A 23,553-nucleotide genomic window follows, 5' to 3' on the forward strand; every position below is an offset into this window, starting at 1 on the left:
TCACATATGTATATGCATGTGTATGTGTAGAAGTATAATATGTACATATTTGTATAGTCAGTTGCTCCTAGAATTCCACGTGTGTGTTTGTGTGTTTGATCTCATTTGATCTTCACAGCAATCCCATGAGGCTAGCACTATTATCACTTTTTACAAGAAAGGAGACTGAAGCTTAAAGAGGTTAAGTGAGTTGACCAAGATCATACAGTTAGTGTCAGAGCCCAAATCAGTCTTCCTTTTGCAAATCTACCTTTAAGCAATTATGCTGTATTAACTCCCACCGTAAAATAAAAGAAGTCAGATATAGGGTTCGTGGACCTAGGTTAAATACATTGTTAGGTCAATTTATTCTAATACACCCCACTTACAACCACAGTGAAAAAGAAAACAATTCCCTAAAGGAATTCTACAGGAGTCCATGGAAATGCTAGGATTTCAGCCAAACTTAGCTCAAGGAATATAGAGTTAAAAGGCATTTGCCTCCTAGCGATAGCTTTCCTGTTGATTCATAAGATGCAAATGAAATGTTAATGTTTAAACCAAGTGGGAGAAACTACTTATTTTGAGAGGAAAAAAATATAGTATAAAAGCTCTACTCTAGAATATTGTTAATGTAAGGAGAGCTGGAAGAACAGGACAAGCAGGCTTTTGAGAAAAATCACAGCTGAAGATAGGGCTTAATAGTTTAGAGCACTAAAAGACAAATAATTTTAAAAATCACTGTGTGAGTGTGTGTGTGTGTGTGTGTGTGTCTGTGTGTTGCGAGTCTCCAATCTCGTTGGTAACTCGCAGTCTTCTGATGAAAGTGCAGTATGTAACGATTACTAGTTGGCATCCTCTGCTGGAGACCAGTCTCACAAAAGGGTGACCCTGTGATGCACGAAAGGCTATTTAATGCCCCAGCGAAGTGCTTCAGGGACCAAGATTTTATTATTCTTTAGTGATGAGAGCTGTGATCCTGCATCCCTGATTTAGAGCCACTCAGGGCTCCGACAGCTCCACCCCGGTGTTCTAGAGGAAAATCTTCCTTCATGCTCTCTGCCTCATTTGAAAGCGACACAGCTTCCCGATGTTCCGCCTGGGAGGTGGTTCAATCTTTAGAAATTGCGTGAGAAGCCTGTCCATCTGCTGGAGTGCCTGGCTTTCGGAAACGGACCAAGACGGACTTGGCTTTTAATCTGAAATAATTTGAGGATTTTCTGTCTATAACTTAAAATCACCGCTTAACTCAAAGTAAAAAAGTGACACGCTCTCTAGAGGGCTTTTGTAGACATTGGGAAAATCCGTGTGACGAAGTACGGTTTAGAAATTCCGGATTTAATTTCCCCCGGGAAAAGCAAATATCTTCTGTTGGTACCGGGCAGTCGACTCACGTAGTCTTCCTTTAAAACCAAGTCTATGGCAGCCGGGTGTGAGGGGAATGGTGGGGGTGAGCAGGGGGAGGAGAGAGATTCGAAAAGTACAGGAGGAATCAGTCCAGTACAGGGGTTGCCCCTGCCAACCAGTAGCTATTCCTGTTAACTCCCAAGAAGCAAGTTTCCACCTTTGCCACTTCCTCTTGCCCTTTCCTTTTCCCTTCACTCTCGCTCTTGGACCCAAGGTTCGCTCCCCACCGCCACTGCCCTGCCCCACTATTCTCTTTACAGGACAGAAGGCTGCAGCAGCACGGCGGAGAAAAATCTCTGAGGAATGAGTCAGTGGGATGGGCGTATGGGTGGAGGAAGAGGGCAGTCGATTTTTAAACCTCAGCGAGGGTGGGTGGGCAGTTGGAAGCCAGAGGCCTTATCACTAGGACGCTGCAACATCACAGAAAGTGTTAGTCCCAGGGCTCTCCCGGGCGCGCGCGGCTCCTGTGCTTGCTTCTTATTGGCGGACCTGGCCCTGGGGCGGAGCCGCGGCGAATCCCCGCCCACCCGGGCTCCAGGACAGGGGCACGCGGTTCTCCCTGATCCCGGAGCTGGGCTCAGGGCTCGGACTCAGTCCTGCAGCGCCTCTAGGCTGCGGATCCGCGCTTCAACCACCTGCTTTGCGCTGCGTCCGGGGAAGTGGGGAGGAGACGGGAGGGAGGGAGGAGGCGGGGAGAGGAGGAAAGAGGCAGCTTACACACGCCTTCCAGTCCCTCTACTCAGAGCAGCCCGGAGACCGCTGCCGCTGCTACCACCGCTGCCACCTGAGGAGACCCGCCGCCCCCCCTGTCGCCGCCTCCTGCGAGTCCTTCTTAGCACCCGGCGTTTCATGCACATTGCCACTGCCATTATTATTATCATTTCAAGACAAGGAAAATAAAAGAAGATACCAGCGAAAAGAACCGCTTACACCTTTCCGAATTACTCAAGTGTCTCCTGGAAAGAGAGGGTCGTTGTCCCCGGAGGAGCAGCCGAAGGACCCGTGGGCTGGTGTTGACCGGGAGGGAGGAGGAGTTGGGGGCATTGCGTGGTGGAAAGTTGCGTGCGGCAGAGACCCGAAGGTGCAGCGCCACAGCCCAGGGGACGGTGTGTCTGGGAGAAGACGCTGCCCCTGCATCGGGACCCGCCAGTGCGCGGGCACCGCGGGGCCCGGGACGACGCCCCCTCCTGCGGCGTGGACTCCGTCAGTGGCCCACCGAGAAGGAGGAGGAATATGGAATCCAAGGGGGCCAGTTCCTGCCGTCTGCTCTTCTGCCTCTTGGTCTCCTCCACGGTCTTCAGGCCAGGTGAGCAACGGCCTGGGAGCAGCCCCAGACAGACGTGGGCCTGGAGCAGTTTCCTAGGTCCCCGTCCCAGCCTCGCACCCCCGAGGCAGTGCGCCCAGGCGCGTGGGGGAGGTAAGGGGACCGCTGTCCCGGCACAGAGCTGTCCCCGGGCTCGGTCACCTGTGCCGCACGTTTGGGCTTGGCTGGTTGGCTCAAGTTTGGGCATCAAGCTGGGGAAACTGGGTGAATCTCCAGGAACTTGGTGCTCTGGGGTGGGCAGGATTCGACTGACGCTCTCCCCTTGTCCCTGCGGCTCCCAGCTAGGCGGCGGACTCTTGCCCTGTGACAGTTCCTCCTGTCTCTGGGTATCCAAGTCCACGTCACTGCGCCCCGAGCAGTTTTTCTTTCGCTTAGCACTCGGATGAAATAACTGCCGGCACTTTTTCGTGATAAATCCCCTAGTAACTTCCCCTTGGTGAGCTGAGGAAGGGATGGGAGGGGTAGAGAAGGAGAGGACTTTAATCACCGCCCCCCCCCCGCCCCCCTTGAGAAACCTGCTAAAGCTTCAAATCGTGGTTTCAACGTTCCCCTCTGCGGTCCCCGTCCATTGTCTGGGGTGGGGTGGTGAGTGTAAGGGTGACCGCAGGCAGATAACACAGCCTGAACAGGAATTAGTAGGTAGGTCTGGGAGACACCTCAGTGAGAGGCTTGTGAATTTCCAGGACCTGCTCATAGAGCCTCAGTTCTCAGTTCTGTACTGAGTCTTAGAAGAGAGAGAGAGAGAAAAAAAAAAAACCAAGGCAAAATTCCCAACAGCTAAAATATCTCGCGGGAAATCCCTTTCCACACACTCGGGAACGTCCCCTGGCCCTGGTATCCTCAGGCCCGCCTGGCGGCTGACACAAGTTGTTCTAACAGGGTATTCCGTGCGCTCACAGTTGCCTGACAGAGCAGCAGGTTCCTTTGCTCCCCTAAACTGAAAATGTAGGGGATTTTTTTTTCTTTGAAGTTTTTTTTCTATCCCTGCGTAGACAGTTGCCAGTTAAACTCCTACTTCCTGGTGTTTTGGCCTGTTTGTTCTTAGCTTTTTCTTTAGCTTTTTATCAAAGAAAATTCTCACTTCCTTTTATCCGTGCATATCCCTTCAGCTGTCGGCAAGCTCAGGTCACAGAAGAGGTTTGAAAGCCTCTGAGTCTCTCCCAGGAACTGGCGGGGAGAGGGGTTTGGGGGCCAGAGCCTGAGGAAGAGATTACAAGTGTTTGTGAGCTGCTGCTGCTGCCGTTGCTGTGTGTGTGGGCGGGAGGAGTGCCCTCTCCAGATCTCTTTATTAAAGTTACATTTCTGGGTGAGGTAATGAGCTCACCTGATGTTTCTGAGGCTGAGGGAAAAAAAAGGCGTCTGCGTTCTCTGACAAATGTCGGGCTCTGGGGAGGGGACTGTGAAACCATAGTTCAACCGGATTTAAAGCAGGTGTCCTAGTGTAACAACGCTGGGGAGGTAGGAGGAAAGGCGAGACCCCCTTGGGCCTGGTACAGTATGGATTTCACTTTTTCGAGATTCCACTGTCCGATGGAGGAAAGGACACTTTGGAGCCAGGGAATGAGTCAAGAAGGGAGGACAAGGGTGATGTCGGTTTGTAACATGCAAACGTCCACACGCCCACAGTTGGTTTTCCGATTAACCCCCTCGAGACTTGGAGAATGTAATCTCACCCTCGTCCACACCCCTGACACAGGCACATAACCAGTTTCCTTTTCTGTGCCGTCACAGGCGGGCCACGTCGCGGATAGGTTTTTCTACACATTTAACTGCTAAAAGGGGGAAAGTTCCGCTTTCAGACCTCCTTCACGGTGGTTCTTTTGGCGCCACAGGCTCGTGTGTCCAGGGCGCACCGAGCTGCGCGCTTTCGGCGAGCGGCTAGCCCCGGCTCACCGCAGCCAGCCACCGTGAATCTGAGGATCCGATATCGGCCCTGGACCCTCAGATCCGTGGTTTCGGTGAATTACCGAGCTGGCATTGCCGACATTCTCATTGCAGTATCAGTGTGTTTTAAAAGGAAAGGTTACAGCACTAAAGGCTCCGTGTCTACACTGAGGAAGCAAGTCTTGGACAGTAAGTGCGCCTCCTTCGGAGCCCTCTGCATAGCAGAGCCCGGTGGGGGTGCGGTGCCAATGGCCGGCTTCATTTGAGGGGGGTAACTGACTTCCCTGCCGGTCACCCTTCATTTCCGGAGCAGTTTTAATAGTGTGTGTCCAGTTGTAGAGGTCAAAAACTCGAGTTTGTGAAACTGCTTCCTCGGGTCTTTCGGCCTGTAGTCGCTACAAAGTCATTGATGTATTTTAGGCGTGCCACCTTACCTGTTTTGAAAGGAGGAGAAAAATATATGAACCACGAAAACTGAATTCAGAGATAAAGGCAATGAAGTGTGTGTTCAACATCCGAGGTAGCAATAATCTCATTATTCTTGTAGAAAGAGCGTCAGCCTGTGGTGACATTTTGTATTGCTTTAAAAAAAAAAAAAAAAAAAAAAAAAGGCTTTTCTGAATTATTTACAAGGAGGTGGGGCGCTGCAGTTAACTCTCTCTTCACTTGGGTCATCTGTGTGAGCCCCTCTATGGGATTTTTCATAACTACTCACTGATCTCACTGATATAAGATTCATTCTAAGACATGAGCACACATAAAGCTTTCTTCAGTGGGATATTATGTTTGAAACATATCAATTGATCTCAACAGGACTTGGGAAACCATCAACTCAAATAACGTCCTTTCAAAGACTATTGATGTAGGACTATTGAAATTGATTAATTTAAAAACTAAAAACTGTTTAACAGCCAATATATATTATTTTTTTCCTTACGGATTTATTTAATCCAATAGCAATTTACAATTTAATGGAGTATTATTTGCAGTAAATTGCTTTTCTAGGCTTTCTTCAGGACATCTACCTTCAGGCACTTGAGCAAGTCATTTAACCTTTTTGGGCTTCAGTTTTCTCATATAAAATAAAAAGACAGACTAAAGGCCTACTCTCTGAAATGTCTCCCAGCTCAAAAACTCTTTGTTTCTGAAGTCTTAAGGTAAAAAACCAATTTAGGCAGGCAGAGTCATTTTTCAACACTATTTTTCTAAAGATCTCAGTCTAGACAAAATTCATATAAATTGTATTACTAGAAAAGTATCAGTGGACCCCAATTTCTAATTTCCTTTTTTTTTCTACCTTTAAAAAATTCATGATAACATCTACGCTTACTCTTCCCAGCCTTAGTAGGGGAAAAAAAAAAAAGCGTGAAGGAGAGAATTTAGCCTTCCACTCCACTCTCCTGGGAAAAGAGGACCCAAAAGTAGGAAAGGATAGTAGGCCTCAGAAAGCTCTGCTAGTGTAACCCATCCCTCCTGCAAACCTGTTCCTATATAAACTGCATACATAGTACCTAGAATGAGATGTAAATGATGGTTTTTGCTTAAATATTCATATGACAAAGCCTCATATTGTACATCCTAAAGTTGCTCAACAAAAAAGTTGATTTGCAACATGGTTGTAAATGCAAGACAGAAGGAAATAGAAAATACTAATATTTTTCTATTGTTTTAAAGCTTGTAGAAATCCAAAATATCTTGTCTTACCAGATTCCAAACCTTTTCTGACTTTGTAGAAAATTCAAACTAGCTTATCTTTTTTAACAGACATTCAGATGAAAATGCATGTCTACCATTGACTTATCAAAAAGAAGAAAATTAATAAAAACCTATTTTAATAGTCTTGTGTTATTAGAAAAATTGTATATTGTAGTCAGTATTCATGTGTTCAGTTTTTAACTATGTCATTTAAGAATGTTGTGACCTTAGGAAAATTATTTTTCTGCTCTTTTCTATTTCCTATCTGTGAATTTCTTTCTGTGCAATGTGTGGTTCTGATTGTTTTGAGATTAGTAATTCCCTTGCTCAGCATTTCAAATTTTTTAAGTAAAACATGCTATATTAATTAAGGCTTTTATTATATTGTTAATAGAATAACACTCTTTAATTTATTCCACTTAATTATCCCTTTTATCATTTTATTAAAATAATGGAAAGATGTTTCTTTTTTTTTTTTTCTCTTTTTTCTTTTTCTCCATCAAATTTTCATGCCACTAACCATGGGCCTTTGTAAAACTTAGTACCACCTAAATTGTCAGTATTACTTGGTGTAAGATGGCAGCAGTTTGTCAGATAGTATTTTAAATGCTTTATAATCACCATGTTTTACATTTCCAAGCACACTTCTTTCTGTTCTGGACATTTATTTAGCATAAAACACCATCAAAGAGTTCTAGCTCCCTGAAGGTATTCACTCAAGTAGACACATGCAATTTATAGCCCAGATATGCAGAAGATCCACTTAGGTATAGCTATGATAGAAGAATGTGTCTCTGTCTCAATGTATACATAGAAACTTAAATGCAATTTCTCACAATGTGTTAATTTTATTCTTCATTGTTGAGTTTTCACAGAGGCTTATCTCATTTCTTACACATCATGTGTGTGACACATGTATGTGACATATGAAGAATGAACTAACTTACTGGAATGCTAAATAATGGTTTCTTGGGAGTGGTGGGTGATAACATTTATTTGGTTATTACTTTTGGATTTCAACTCAGTTTATTTTCAGTAAGAAATGGAAAAAATCCATTTATACTTTTGATTACTTTTTTTATTAGGGTAGAATTTTCCTTTCATTGTGGAGAGTAAATTCAAGACTAAAATAGACATTCTATATTCAGGAAGAGGATATTGCAGGCTATTTGGTAAGGTTAAATCCTACAATTATTATAGTCTCCCTATAGTACATAAGTATTACCATGTTTTTGGAGTTACCGATATTTTCATGCAGCTAATTTCTCTGTTTAAATAATAAATTTTACATTCTCTTTTCTCCCTTATTATTGAATAGAATACCTTATATATTTCAGATAGGCCTAGTTCCAAATGTGCTGTGATATTCAGTAATTGTTTTATGCTAACCTATTATCATAGCCCATTATTGTAGTCTGTGTTCCAAGAATGAAATTAGCTTTTAATGATTCCTCTCTTATTTACCCAGTCAGTTCTCAACTATCCATTCCATTGAAGGGGGAATCAGAGTTGTGCACAATCCAAAACATCTTCTAACCAAAGGATTACTTAATTTGACTTTGAGTTGAGGTGCTTAAATGAACATGTCTATACTTGTCTGGTCTAAGAATTCATAGTACTTCAACACAATGAAACTAAACTGCTGGGGAATAGGTTAATCAGAAATTAGACAGCTGTCCAGCTTCTCTGATTTGCTTCTCTATTACTGTTATTATTATTGTTTTAGCTCTTTTCTTTATCACTTAAGGAACTGATGCAAAATCTTGGCCCACGTAAGACTAAAAACATCTATGAGATGAAACAAAACCTTTGCAGTCTTTTCAAATCCTATAAATATTATAGACTCTTGATGTTCATTCACAGGAAAACATACTATGACCATGGCAATTGCTGTAGTCTTCTGGCCTTTGCTCAATGACACTTCCACTATGAATAATTTGTTTAGCTCTGCAAAATCACATTTCAAGTTTTAGAAAAATTTTACTCTCACCTGGCCCTTTTTCTTAAGCAAGTTTTTTATTACATCATATGATTTTCCATGAATAAATGAATAATAAAGCAATACGCTTTTCATGTTATGAGTTGGGTTAGCAGCCAGGTAAGTTGACTCTCCAGTAGGATTTTCATACACCTGCTTTTAGAAAAAAAAATTACTGCTTATAATGGATTATGGGGTTACAGTAAACAGTGAAAACCAGTAATATCAAATCCATAAATGTTAGGAAGATTGGAACTTGTAATTAAAAAAGACTTTATTTTTGATTATTTTAACTTATTATGATTTCACTAGAGAAGTTAACTGAATTTGTAGATTAAGATATCAACCAGCACTCCAACACAATGTTTTCTTGAGGGAGATAAATCTCAAAGATACTTTCACCTTAGAAATTGATATAAGTAGATTTTTATCCTCTCCATCTGTATAGTTTTAGAGAGAGTCTAGGTTACCTTATTTGAACTGTGAATGAAAAAAAAAAAAAATTTCCTGTACTTACTTGCCTTTGGTGCAAAATCAACATTGGAATGTTGATAATGACTAAAGTGAGTCTTAACTTTTCCCTTTTCCTTTTCCCTGTAGGTGTCTTTGCTGTAGTTTTTACCACATTGTATTATGATATTGGTGACTTTTTTCAGTTGAACATAAATCTTTTGAATACCAAATATCATCTTTGTCTATGTATCCTCAAGTCTAGTTAAGAGCTTGACACCTAGAAGCTGCTTCACATTTTTACTTTGCATTAAATACAGTAGAAGTAATGCATATGTAGAGAATTAAACTCCATATGGCAGCACCTTACATTCATGGATTACTAAGACATTTTCTCAAGGAGTTTGGGAGTTGAGGATATAATATTCCTCACTGAGAATTGAACTGGAAAATAAAACCAACATGAAAGAACAGAGTGGGACAGGCCATCAAGACCTGATGGCACTTTAGTAGTATTAATGAAAAACAAAAAGAAAAGAACATGTATATTCGTAAAGGACCTGTGATTAAGGATGAAAAAGGCTTTGGTCATTGGAGAAACATAGAAAAACTAGGGGAGTTGGGCCAAATGTGGTTATTGAAGCTATTATACTTAATGAATCCAAACACTTTATTTTACGGTGAAAGTAAGTGGCCCCTCTAACCGGCAGACATGACTTGCCCAGTCTCCTTAGCAGGTATAGCTTTTTGTTGAGATAGATAAAACTCATTATAAGAACCTAATTCTGGGGCCAGGCTCAGTGGCTCATACCTATAATCCTAGCACTTTGGGAGGCCGAGGCGGGCAGATCACCTGCGGCCAAGAGTTCAAGACCAGCCTGGCCAATATTGTGTAACTCCTTCTCTATTTTTTTTTTTTCTTAAAAAAGAACATAAGGCTCTGAATATTCAAGCCATATAGTAAACTTTCCCATGCTGGAATTTCATGGTCACTAAGAAATCTAATTATAATGTGATGTTTGTTTTTTGTTTTTGTTTTTGTTTTTGAGACGGTGTCTCGCTCTTGTTGCCCAGGCTGGAGTGCAATGGTGCCATCTCTGCTCACCGCAACCTCCACCTACCGAGTTCAAGTGATTCTCCTGCCTCAGCCTTCCAAGTAGCTGGAATTACAGGTGCCCACCAGCTCACCCAGCTAATTTTGTGTATTTTTAGTAGAGACTGGGTTTCACCATGTTGGCCAGGCTGGTCTCGAACTCCTGGCCTCAGGTGATCCACCTGCCGTGGCCTGCCAAAGTGCTGGGATTACAGGCATAAGCCATCACACCGAGCCCAATGTGACTTCCTATATAGCCAGTTTACAGTCAGAGGATGCACTAGCTGGAAGAGAAGCATTGTATTCCCTTGGCAATAATTGCTCTTATGTATACCAATAAGCTGGTTTATGAGTTTGGCTAGTGAGAATTCATCCCTAAAAGACAGGAAAATGTTTGGTAAGCAGCCAAAAGAAGCTTCTAAGTTTTCAGGGTTGAAACCTACACACCGAACCCTTCCAAATTCAGCTTGTTTGTGGTACAATCAGCTAACCATTCCCCAGGTGACACCTATGGTGTCATTTGTTGTCAACTTCTGTGTTACCTATTATAGACATTTGTTTTCTTTCTTTTATATCTTTTGGTGCTATCTTGCTTAATATGTACATTATTAGTAGGTTGACCATTCATACATCTTGGTATACCCAAGACTGTCCTGGTTTATGCCTCATGAGCTGGTACAATTATTAATGGCATCCTTTTTCATTTTCAGAAGTGCATTTTGGATAACATATTATACAGGCTCCACAATAATTTGTAACTTGTCTGTCTGTATGTCTTGGAGTACTTCACTGTGATAAATGCACTCTTCATCCTAACCAAGTGCATATTTTTAACCCATTTAAATTTAATTATCAGCTACAGTGAAATATCATTAATGGGTTATATGCTCCTTTCATGTCAGGTATAAGAAAGAAAGATGTGAGGTTGTAGCCTCTAGAATTCCAGAATGTTGTAGATATGAAACATTAAGGATCCCATGGTTTGGAATGGAAACTAAATTGACCTCAGATGCCAAGGGGATAATTTTGTTTGAAATTCACCTGGGAGCTACACTTAGCTACGGAGTTATTTAGGGAAGAACTATTTCAGTATGAGCTTGAATTTCTTTTGCAGCAAATTGTACAACTCCCATTCTGTTCTTCTATGAGATTTCTCGTAATCACACTACCAATTTGGTTCTTAAAAAAATCAGTGATGTTGAAGGAAGCCCCAGCGTTCTTCTGTACATGTAAACTAAGTTGTATCAGTCAGAAAAGGTGACCTGATGTGGCCACCAACAGTATGGCTAGGACACAGTTGTAGTCAAGGGTGTGACAACAGCAAAGATGCTTATCATAGAAACTTTGACCCTGTATTAACAATTTTCACCTTCTAGATCCTTGGGCAAAACATACAACCTTTCGAGAGGCTCAAGCAGTGTTGAATAAGAATACTTTTACTTAGAGCTAAAACCTTAACTCTCTCCAGAGTTAAATTATGGAAAGTTCAGTGTGTGTGAGTTTGTGTGTGTTGGGGGCTAGAGAGGAGAGAGAAAGACAGAGAGACAGAGAGAGAGAGAGAGAATGAATTCTGAAGGACTAGAGGCATGCAATTTATTGTCACAAGTTAAAATATGTTAAAAGAAGGGTTGTTGGAAAAATGAGAATGTTCTTTTGATGTTCTTTTTTTTAGGCCCCCATTTGAGAGCTGAAATAAATGAAACCACAGGTTAAGAGATTACCTAAAATCCAGTAGCAAATTAACCACAATTCCTAGTGACATGTTTTCAGTTTCATTTGTGCCTAAACTCATAGATTAAAGGTTTTGACCTGCAAGGAATCTAAAAATTACTTATCTACTTGACTAAGATCACATTGTTGGCCAATCCAGAATTAAAACTCATGTCAATTGATCATTCAGCATATATAACAGCTTTCAACAAATATTAATGGAGTGCTCAATATGTACTACACATTGTGCTTGAGGATATGGAAATAAACTAATTACTATACATTCAAGATCTTATCACTCAAAGATGTTATGTTCTCTCAGGGAAACAGATATCAATTAGTTAACTATATAACTATTTGCTAGAAATTTTGGTAAATATCACAAGAACAATGAACAGCATTTTACAACAAAGTGGCCAGATCTAGTCTGGTGTTTAAGAGAAACTCAGAAAATGTCTTGCAGGAAGTGGTATCTGAGCTATGTGCTGAGGAATAATCTAGCAAAGGACGTGAGCTGAGGAAATAACATGACTGAGGATGCTAAGGTGGTAAGAAACATGGTTTCTAACTCCTGGAGGTGAAAATGTGCCTATCCCTTTTCAGGAAAACTAAAGAAGTTTTGAAGGTTGAGGCAAAAACCAAGGATTCCTTGAAGTTGTTCAAATACTTTCCTGTAATATCCCTAATTGACTTGCCAGTTGTGGGATCTAGAAGAGGATGTCTTTGTCTTATTGAAATATTAACATATTAGTAAATATTTGTTTGTATACCTCCCTACTTAAAAAATAAAGTGGAAACATACCATATACATCATTTTGTACCTTTCCTTTTTCACTTAGCAGTACATTTCGGAGATTAAAAAATTGTCTCATAGCAGCTCCTATAGCTCTACCTCATTTTTAAAAAGAGTGCATTGGATTTTACTGTACTATCATCATTAATTTAACCATTTCACAAATTCCTGGAAGTTTAGGTTGTTTCCCATCTTTTGTTATTACAAACTAGAGGAGTGAACATCCTAATATATGTTATTGTCCACATAAGCAATTGGTAACAGTTGTTGGTAAAATGTCTTGGAAGTGAAATTACTGAGTCAAAGAAGATGTGTTTTTCGTTTAGAAAGAAATTCTAAAATTATTGCTCAAAGAGTACACATCTTTAAAAGACATCCCAACAAAAGTAAGATAATGCCTCTTTCTTAAACTCTCTTCATAAATTTGTACTATTATATTCCTCTTTTTAACCAGTATAATAAGTTGGTTTTCATTTATTTAAAGCTTATTGGAAAAGTTAGAATTATAGGAGTAGTAGGCATATACACTCACACACAAGGCAAAAGCGATATTGATGCCTAACTTTATTATATATGAGATTGGGCCAGAAATGGGAAAAGACAGGTATTTACCATGAACTTTTATTATTGTTCTTTCCACATAAGATTGCTAACTTTTAGAACATAAACTGTATAATTATAAGCCATCACTTCTTCCATTTTGTAAGATTCATACTCTGTACAATCAGGATTAAGAGACAGCCACACCACATTTGAGCCATAAGTGAATTTAATACTGCTTTTCAACACAAAGAAATGGTTTCCAAATATTTGTATTAGTTCGTTGTAGGTACAGTATACATTGTATGGGTGGTCTGACTAATGCCACTTTGTAAAGCCTGTATAATAGTCATTACTAAACAAACTTCAGTTGTTTTTAAGTAAATCATATTTCGAACAATCATTCCAACAAGTTTAAGGCTTAAGTAAATCATCTTTTGAACAATTCTTCCAACAAAGCTTGTCAGAATTTTTTATAAGCTGATAAAAAGTACAATATTTTATAAATATTTTTTAAAAATCAGTGCCACTAAATATTTTTCACCAGTAATTTTTTAACCCATTAAGGAAAGTAGGAATAAAATCTATTTTAGTCACTTTTACATAGAAAATAGCAGTATACATATGGTTTTGAAAAATTATATGCCAAAAGTAATATTTTTAAACAAATGATAAATATTCATAATGGAGGTAATGTTTGTATGCACATACTGTAATTTCATGAGTAAAGCAGTTTCTGCCTGGTATTTAGTTTAGATGTTCAAATCTGGGGCACTTATACTTTATTCTGCAAGCATTTTCCCTACCTGGTGATAGGTACGACACTTTCTAAGGAGAATGTTTATGGCGATTTTAAGGTATAGGTTTTATATTTTTGCAGAGATGGCCATGGATTTAAGTATGAATAACAGTTTTGATATCAGATCTAAGAGTAAAATGTAATATATATTTGGATTTACTCCATTACATAAATCCCCTGTTCCACTCAGCCTCAATGGATACTGGCTAGTTCTCAAATAGTTTTTGTTTTTTTGTTTTTTTTTTTTGAGAAGTGCTTGTTTAGTATAAGATTAAATAGCTTCTCTTATCATACTAGAATGGCAAATACCTATCTGTTTATTAAAACAAAACCTTTATCCGCTCAGCTGTTTTCCTCTTTGCTGTTAGAAAATGCCTCCTTTCTAAAAGAGATTATAAAATAGTAAAAAAGGAGTAGGGTTTCAGGGTATGGTTTGGAGGTTATCATTTTCTAGAATCCATCCAAAGCATGTGGTTAGAAATGATTTGAACTGCTTGAATAGTGATTTGATGGTAGACAGTATGGCTGTATCTCCATGGTATTAGAAGACCTATTCTCTGCTTGATCTTCATGAACTGTCTAGGCTCAGAGATGCCAGACTGTCAATGCATAGCATAGATTTCTTTATATAAGAGCTCAAGAGCTTGGGCTATGGATCAGAGCATGAGTTTGCTTTCTAGCTTTTGTCTGTTTTTTCATTTGTTAACTGAGGATAGCAGTATTACCAAGTTCATTTGGTAGGAATATTCAAGAAGGCAATGAATTTATATTATGTTTGTCAGTGCCTGGCACATTGTAGACACTCAACCAAATAATAATCATTATGAATCACATTTTTCAGTAACCTAATAATATCAGTTATTCACATCAGAAAAACTTGTGAAATACTTCATTTTACTGATTGAGAAACATTTCAGTTCCATCTGAATACATTTTGGGCTTCCATAACTAAACTGAAAAGTATATTTTATTAGAATGTTTCATAATCTCAGTGAATGTCAAGTAACCTTTCCGTTTTATCATCTCCGGAAAAACAAAAGAACATAATTGAAAATTATAGCTTTAAAATGTAATTTTCTGCAAACAAAAAGAAGAGAAAAAAACACATGTTAAAATTATAAAGACATATGTAATGCACTATATTATTCTCAGAAATTGACATTATTATATGTTTCTGTAATTTGAAAATATTAGAACTTAGAAAAATTTCCGATTGTTACAACGCTGTCATTTTGATAATAAAATTATGATTTTAAATACATTATTTCTCAATTATAATTCAATAGAGGGAACTCCACTACTTTCCTTTTATGAGCACTGTATGATGCTTCCATTTATTATGATTTTCCAATGACCTCTAATTTAATAGTGAACATTATTAAAAACCTATAATTTTAATATTAAGGACATTTTGGAAAGTGAATAGTATCCTCTTTCTATTCATATAATTCAAAAAATGCTTCCACAAATAATATGTGTTTTAAAGCCCCAGTTCTTAGTTCTTTGTACCTTTTGCATAATAACTCACTAGACATGATTAAAATGGGTATACTCTTGAGAAACATACTTTAATACACCAAGGCATCAAAAGAGAACAAAGTGCATTTCTAGTGATAAAATAATGCATGTTTTCATATTAATTTTGTGGTAGCTATTAAGTTAAAACTGTTATATATTTGAATAGTAGAGGAAATCTTTTAAAATTACTCTGCCTAGATTTTTAACCAAATGATTACAGATTTCCACATGGAAATGGTCTTCTTCCTTTTTTATTTTCTCATATATTCCCTTGATTTAGGTAACCCCAAATTGTATTTTCAAGCTAAATTGATATTCATCATCTTATCTATTATTACTTTACCTTTTAATTTTGTTATGATGAAAGAAGTTGTTGGGTTGATTTTGTTCAAAAATTTATAATTTTGTCACAAATCCACTAACATGGTTAAAAAATGTAAATAGTTTCAATTTTATAAGACATCTCCTAAGATGTTTCTACATAAGGGAGTTATCCACTCTGTATGTGACCCTGACAATTCATTTACCTTTTATGAGGTTCATTTTTCTCATGGAAGTATTGTACCATGTGATTTCTTCACAGCTCAAAAATTCTAAGATTCGAAACTATATTTTGATTTAGAAGAATATGCACACACACTTGTATGTTTGAGTCAGTGTTGAGCAATAATTTTACCTGACATCTAATTAAGAAAAAAAAATTCAATGATGGGCCTCATTTTTAAATTTGAAATGGAAAGGATTTTATTCTATAGAAAATTGTATAATATCACACATTAGACCTCCTAATTTATTACTAAAATTATGTCAGTAAATGAAATGGTCCAATTCTCTGGTATATTTAAGAATTGTCAACACAGAAACAGATTTAAAACATCTCATATTGAGATTAGATTATGTGTCATGACGGCCATACTGGGAAAGGAGCTTTGTGATAAAGGCTTGTGGGTTCTTCATCACAATTTTAACAAATCCCAATTTAAAATACCTTTTAAAATAAGTGCCCATTTTATTGTGCTTACTTTCCATTATAGATTAGAGTTTGAGAATATGGTGTCTGTAGCCAAATTGTTTAGTTTTGAAACCTGTGTCTCCATTCTCCAATTTCCCAGCTGGGTGGCATTGGGGAAGTTGCTTAAACCCTCTTCTGTCCTAATCTATGCAATGGGAATAATAGCACCTATCTTGTAGGATTGCTGTGAAAATTAAATGAATTAATACACATAAAGTTCATTAAACAGTGTGGTTGTCAATAGTAAGCTCTTAAGAGGTGTTAGTATTATTCAAGTATTTAAATAAATTAAATCTCAGTTAATCTTTCCCACTTCCCCAAAATACGATTATATACCCAACTGATTCACATAGATATTATACATAAAGAAGAGAGGCCACAGGTTCAGAATTACAAAATTGCCAGCTGTAGCTCCTCTCCACTCTACCTTTCTTTCCATTCAAAAAGGAGAATCTGAATGAGAGTGATGTCATGTTATTTATTGGGCATAACCTTGAATCTACTCACTCTGTAAAACAAATAAGCCATTCACAAACTCCAAGACTTTATCCATTAATTGTTAGTATCATATTCATTATGTCATAGTTCCCATCTGATAATGAAACATCATTGCATTGCAATCTTGAGGTTGAAATATAAATTTAAAAGTGAATTTGAAGCTAAAAATGAGATGCTTTGCAGCCTATAGTTTACAGTGTCTAAAAGCAATTGTTTTAGGTCATTAGTGTAAGTAGGCCATAGGTAACTTAGGAGTATACAAGTGAGTGTGCTTGAAAGACATTTATGTAGACTCTGTGGGCCCAGTGATCATATTTTAAGAAACCAAAAAAAATAAACATTTTCTAACATATTTCTCAAACTTGTTTAGTCCCTTCTAATCTTTTCTCCCCTCTGCCATCAGAGTGACATAAGATCCGAATTAACTCTTATAACTGCTCCGCTTCAAATACTTTGGACACTTCCCAATATAGTCAGGGTAAAATAGTAACTTCTTAGTATAGCATTTAAAGTTTTTCTTACATTTCTCAGAACAATTTTTCTTGGAATTCCGTGTGCTAGCCATATTTCTAAATGTGCTATGCCCTTCATGCTTCCTGGGTGGGTTGTTATTCACGTCTCAGTCTTATTCAAGAACACCCTTTGCTTCATATCCTCTCAATCACGCTTTCTTTGCCTGAATAATGTGTATCCCTGTCCTTCAGAACACAGTTTATATGCCATCACCTCCAGCAACTCTTCCCTGACCTCTGTAAGGTGCCTGTCCTCTGTAGTTCGAGTTCATTTCGTTTATCGCCTATTTCTTCTTCTCTCTCTCCCTTAGTGAATTTTTATGTTCCTGGAGGCAGGAGCTGTGTCTACTTAATCTTTTTTCTACCCAGCATCTACTGATATATAGTACATTTTCGGTACATACCCATGATGACTGAATAAATGCATTAGTCAAAATTAGATTTCTTAGTCTACTGATACATAGTACATTCTCAGTACATACATGACAATTGAATAAAGGCATTAGTCAAAATTACATTTCTTAATTATTAATGAAGCCTATTTTAAACAACATATAATATTGTATGAATAAGAAATATCTGCATTGAGAAAATTGTTCAATTTCTTTTAAAAATTGAGGGAATGACAACTCTCCTAAAATATGGTCCTAAAAAGAATTTCCCTTATTCTACCCATGCTATGCAGATTGAGTGTTAAAACAAATGGAATTAAGTTAGATTTCTTCCGAGTGCCAATCCAAGTTAACGTAAGTACTCTTCTTGAGTTTCCATAGATATTGAACATAGTCTGTTCATTAAATGTGAGATCATCCTGAGAATTATAGAAATTTATTTAAACTAATTTATTTTAAAAACTGTAGATTTGTGAAGATACTAAAACTACTTTTTCTCCCACAGGATAATTGTAGACGTACATTCAAAATAGAAGTGAATGAATGGTAATATTAGTTCTTCTATTTTTAATTAATAGTTTAAACCTTTGGATCAGGGCATGTCTCATAATCTAGCAGAAATAATATAGGAAAGACTTCGTAAGCAGATTGATCAGTCATGCAGGCAGTATTTAATATATTTGTACCACTGAAAATACATCTGTACTGTGGACCACGTCTTGAATGCTCTTAAGAGTAAAATATTAGAGAAAATTTGGAGAAAATCTGGTTTTATTTTTACAAAACTATTGACTATTGAAAGAGAACTTTAAAATTCAGTCACTAACTTAACAAAATTATATAAATTTGAATGATGTTTCATTTTTACTGAAAAATAAACCTTGTGCTCTTGAAACCAACATATTTTAAGAAATAGGTCTTTACTGAAAAAAACAGTGCAGAATTGGATTTATCACAGATCTCATTATTCCATGGTACTTAATAGCTGAAAACATAATAGTTTTAAGTCTAGTGTCACTTCTCTGGACAAAATAACCTTAAATTCTTATAATCTTTCATCTTAAGTCCTTTTTTATAAACTTTGTTATATTTCCTTACTTTACTTTTGATCCTTCCCAGTCCTTCAGAATTTTAACTTCTATATCGTGGTTTTATTCTGCCAATTCCCATATTACCTTCCCATTTTACCTTGTTAGTAAATTTTTACTTCTTTGGTCTCCAAGGCAAGCTGTCTTCCAAATTCTTGCACAGAAATTCTAAGACTTTTCTAATATATTATTAAAAATACTTGTCCAGATAAACCAATATAAATACAACACATTATCACTGATAACTCTTGTTTATTAAATACCTGCTGTACTCCATGTAAAATAATACTTTACAAAAGAATGGCTAATATATTTGTATAACCAATTTTAAGTTTAAAAACTGTGACTGTTTTTTAATTTTTTAAATTATAAATTGTCATCTAACTTTCAGCCTTTTAAATATAGGACTTTGAATGCAGTATAGTTTATGTATCAAGAAGTAGCCAGAGCAAAGGCATTATCAAATAAAGCCAAGTAAGCAAGACTTTCTCTTTGTTGAAATATATAAACCTAATTGGGCCACATCAGTGATCAGTTAAGATTCTGGATTAATCAAAGACGCTACATGACAATTTTTTAAAAAATCTTTTCTATTACTTGAAAAAATGTCACCCATTTCTAAGACAAATACTGTCTAGTTCCTGGATTCTTGGCATGTAATCTAGGCTTCACATTCATGATGTTGTCACCCAACAAAATAATCTTTCCACAAACATATAAAAATATATAGAGTTCTCAATTTTCCATGGAAATAGAATCTAGGGTTAATGTGGTGAAATAATTTTCATCATTAACAAGACTTATTTTAGTATATGTATATAGGATTAGATTGAAAAGCCAAGTTTTATAGTAAAAGATGTGATTCCTGTAAAATAGAGTATTCTGTAAAAGCTGGAGGACAAATGAAGCTTAAAGGAGCAGCTTGTACTGATGAGAAAGGGGAGAGGAATGAGTGGACCTCTCTTCAGGAGGAAAGAAAGATAAGATGAAAAGCCAGCATGAAAAGGAACTTGCTATTTAAAATTACAACAAACTGTTTATGTGGACCAGTAGCATCATGATGTAAAATAAATTTTCTTTACTGCTTTGCCATGACACTTAATTGGTAATACATTCTAGTAAGCCCAAATTTGAATCTCTTCTCAATAACTAACATTCAGTTAATTTCTTATTTCGAAGTGGGAAGAGCAATGGCTGGAAAGAAACTTCCTACAGAAATTCTGATGCAAAGTGTCTTGAAATCCAGAGCATTTTTGTCCAAATTTAACAATGTGTGCCATTGTTAAATTCACATCACAACAGCAGATGTGAATTTATGGTTCTTTATTAAGTTTTAGGAATTCTGAATTGTATTCGTCTGCTTAATTCTATAGTGAAACTAAAGCTCAGTTAAATAATCTAAAGAATATTACTTAATAGTAAAATTACATGAATATGCCATGCGCATGTTGGCTTTCAACTGAGTGCATTTGAATATATTCAGATCTGTGGTGGGTGCTGAAGACTTGTCTATATAGGTTCAGTTCCATAACTGAACCAGTGAGAATTTAGAAAACCAGTGTTTTAAAAACTACTCCCTCATGGGCGAATGGAGCACATACTATTGAATGATCTGCTCTAAACTTAGGCATTGATGGGCCTGAAATAAGACTTGGGCATTGAACTTCTGCTTCTCTTCACCCGAAGAGTTGACCTTCCAAGACTATAGAGGAAGTTAAAATTAACAAGTGAGTATAAGAGAGACACAAGTAGGTGACTTCTCAAATTCTGAAAAGGGAAGTTTAGGTAAACAAATCTGAAGGAAGAAGCAATTAATATTAGAAAAGCAGAGTTAGGAAGACAGAAGTGAATCAGTAAAATGTCTTTTGTTAGAACAGGTGCTTCTACACCTGTTTTGAATCAACTGCACAATGGTTTATGCATGGGCCAACTGAATAGAAATACTCAAGGCCAACATAAATGGATTTGGTTCTAGTTACAGATTTCTTTGTTTTGTTTTGTTTTCAAAAATAGAGCCCAATTAAATCCAATCCCATTGGCTGTAGACATTACCCTAAATGTCTAGTTTGTGCAAATGTTTCTCTGTACCCTACCTTCCTATCCCTATTCCCCATGGGTCCCTAGCATTAGACCCTGCTTCCTGACAGTCTAGACTTGGGCTTGTCATTATACCACTGTAAATATTTATATATATATATATATATATATATATATATATGTAATTTCCTTAGTGAATTGAAGGTTTTTTCTTTTAAAATTAAATTTGTGTGGAAAGTATATTCTTTCCCATCAAGTTAGGAATATTTAAAAGAAGCATACATGTTTAGATGCAAAGAGCCAATTCAGGAAAGACCAGATAACTAGTATCATTATATTCTTTTTCCAAGCATACTCCCCAATATTTGGAATGCTGTTCTTTTGATCTTAACTCTTTCATCTGAAAGCACCCATCAAAGGTAACACGAGCAAATTACCCAATAAACGTTATTTTTCCAGTAGTTTCAGTCTCACCCTACTTAAAATTATATTGAATGTTCGTGACCATTCAAACTGACAAATTTTCAGTTTGCCTCTTCTTTTTACCCCACGTCATTCTCCAAATAGAAATCTTGAGATTTTTCCCACAAGATAAATCTTTAGAATAACTGAGGACTAATTATATGTTCCACAGCAGTCTGTAGTAGTCTCACAGGCTGAGCGTCCAAATGAGGTTGCTGCTACAGGGAAGGGCAGGCGGAAATAGAAATAAAATAAATAATCCTTCCCACCCTCACACACACACACACTCACACACACAATCAAGAAACCATCAAACAGAGCTCAGAAACATTTCAAACATAAGATCATCTTTTACTTTACTTTTTTGTTGCATGTTTACTTTGCCTTCTGGAAATATTGCACAATCTATTAGCTTTTTCTCTTTAGATGTTTGAAGGATACAGAAGGTACTACTAACTTTAAAAAAAAAAAAACATTGATTCTCACAGCAGAACCTGTGTGTACTTGTTCACTACATACCTACATTGTTAAATATAGTTGCTTCACAAACAATACAATAAGAAAGAATTTAAGAAAACAGATTCTATGTAAATAGTCTGCTTCACTAACTCTATTATTTAGTGATTAAATGGAAAAATATTTAGTAATGAGTGTTGGTTCATCATTGTTGAATCAGTAACGGTTACCAGGATCATTGTCAAGTTAATAATTGAGACCAGGAACTTCCTTCTTGCTGAGGACTTTTAGTAGTGATCAGTGGCAGAGCTATATGAAAGGCTGGAGAGGAAAACAGGAGACCCAGTCCTGCCTTTACCAGCAGCCCCGAGATTTTGGTTAATCACTTCATATTTTTGTTCTGCTTCTTTCTTGTACAATGACGACATTAGGCTACAACTGAGTGGGCTCCCTTTCGTGTGATTGTGAGACTTTATTCTACTGCCAAATAAAAATAATATTTGCATTATCTCTTTTTTTTAATATTTGCACTTTTTTCGTTTTCGTCAGTATCCATAATGAAGCACTAAGCATGTAACATTTTGCAGACTGAGATTTCCCAGTCACCATGCACCATAAATAAAATAATTGAGACATAGGAATAAAAATGCATTACAGTATAATAACAGAGTGTGGAAAATAAAAAGACAAGGAGGTAAAACCTCTCCTCTGTTTAACACTGAACAAACTTTTCAGGAGAGTATAATGTTATATTTATAATGTAGAGAAATTAGATTTGGTTCAGAGAAAAAAATGATTAAACCTGTAGAATACAGTTGTTGTAAAGAAGGGAAAGACCTGGAGAAGGAAGAAGTAAAAGGTGAATTAATAGCTGTGTTGAGAACACTGATCCATGATTCCTCATCTCCACAGACAACTGTCCCACAACAAAAACAAAACAGCATGCAACTGCTGAAGGAAAAAGCTAGTTCCTCAAATTTGAAATACTACTTTTGAGGAAGACTCAGGGACTTCTACCTCTTACAGTATACATATACCATATACCATATACCATACTCCAAGCAGAGATGTTCTGCTGTCTCTTTAAAGTTAGTTTAGTATAAAAGGATGGTAAATTTGGTGATAAATTTAGTAATAAATGCAACATTTTTCTTATCTGTAACTTAATAGGAATAAACTGTAACTTAAGATTCCTTCTGGTTCAAATTCTTTATGATTTTTTATTTTGGGGATGTTGGACCTGAAGCTTCACTAAATATTCGGTTATAGAAGTACTTTTCTAGGAAAACTTATTAGGGTTAAGAAACCAGATATTTCTTTCTTTTAAAAAATATTTAATTGGTGTATTTTGAACTTAATAATTAGATTCCAAATGGTCCTAATAACACCCTGTGGATATTTATCTCTTGAGGATTCAAAACCATGAGATTTTACAGTCACGTTTTAGATAGTAAAGATTGAATGAGTATGTTAAGGCTTTCATGAAAGAAAAATGGAGGAAAGAATAATTGAAACAAGTAACTTAAGCAGTGGGCAAGTAAAATCTCTAAGCAAATTTCTTTGTAAAATGAGGAGAATAATAGTATTTATATGAATTCTTTGTTGAATGAACAAAGTGAGATAATTTTTGGAAAATGATGAGTAAAGTGAATGGCAAGTAGAACAGACTTCAGAAATGTTAGCTATTTATTACTTACACAAGAAAAGTGGAAGGCATGGTGTACTAAATATGACAAATATGACATTCAAACAGAAAAGAGGAAAAAATTTCTGTTATATAGAAAATTGTCCCACTACAATTTTCTTTATCCTTATTTATTAAAAATACAGGGATGAAAGTAAGAAAAAAAGATACGCAAAACAGTGTGTGGTATGTTTGCTTAAAACGGAATGTGTTTTGAAACACACAAAACTATATACCTACTT

General features: G+C 37.0%; 1 protein-coding gene across 4 annotated transcripts in view; it reads left to right on the top strand.

Moving 5' to 3' along the window:
• The first annotated feature begins 919 nt into the window (after window positions 1-919).
• Window positions 920-23,553, top strand: part of ALCAM (activated leukocyte cell adhesion molecule) — a 206,996-nt gene continuing 184,362 nt past the window's right edge. For all 4 annotated transcript variants that reach the window (XR_010125667.1, XM_054479818.2, XM_054479820.2 and 1 more), the window contains exon 1: window positions 920-2,692. Coding sequence is in view for 3 of the 4 variants with exons in the window: in XM_054479818.2 (XP_054335793.1) it covers window positions 2,620-2,692 (73 nt within the window). In the remaining variant the exon portion in view is untranslated. The remainder of the gene's footprint in view (window positions 2,693-23,553) is intronic.

Source organism: Pongo pygmaeus, chromosome 2, assembly GCF_028885625.2.
Source record: "Pongo pygmaeus isolate AG05252 chromosome 2, NHGRI_mPonPyg2-v2.0_pri, whole genome shotgun sequence".
Lineage (NCBI taxonomy): Eukaryota > Metazoa > Chordata > Mammalia > Primates > Hominidae > Pongo > Pongo pygmaeus.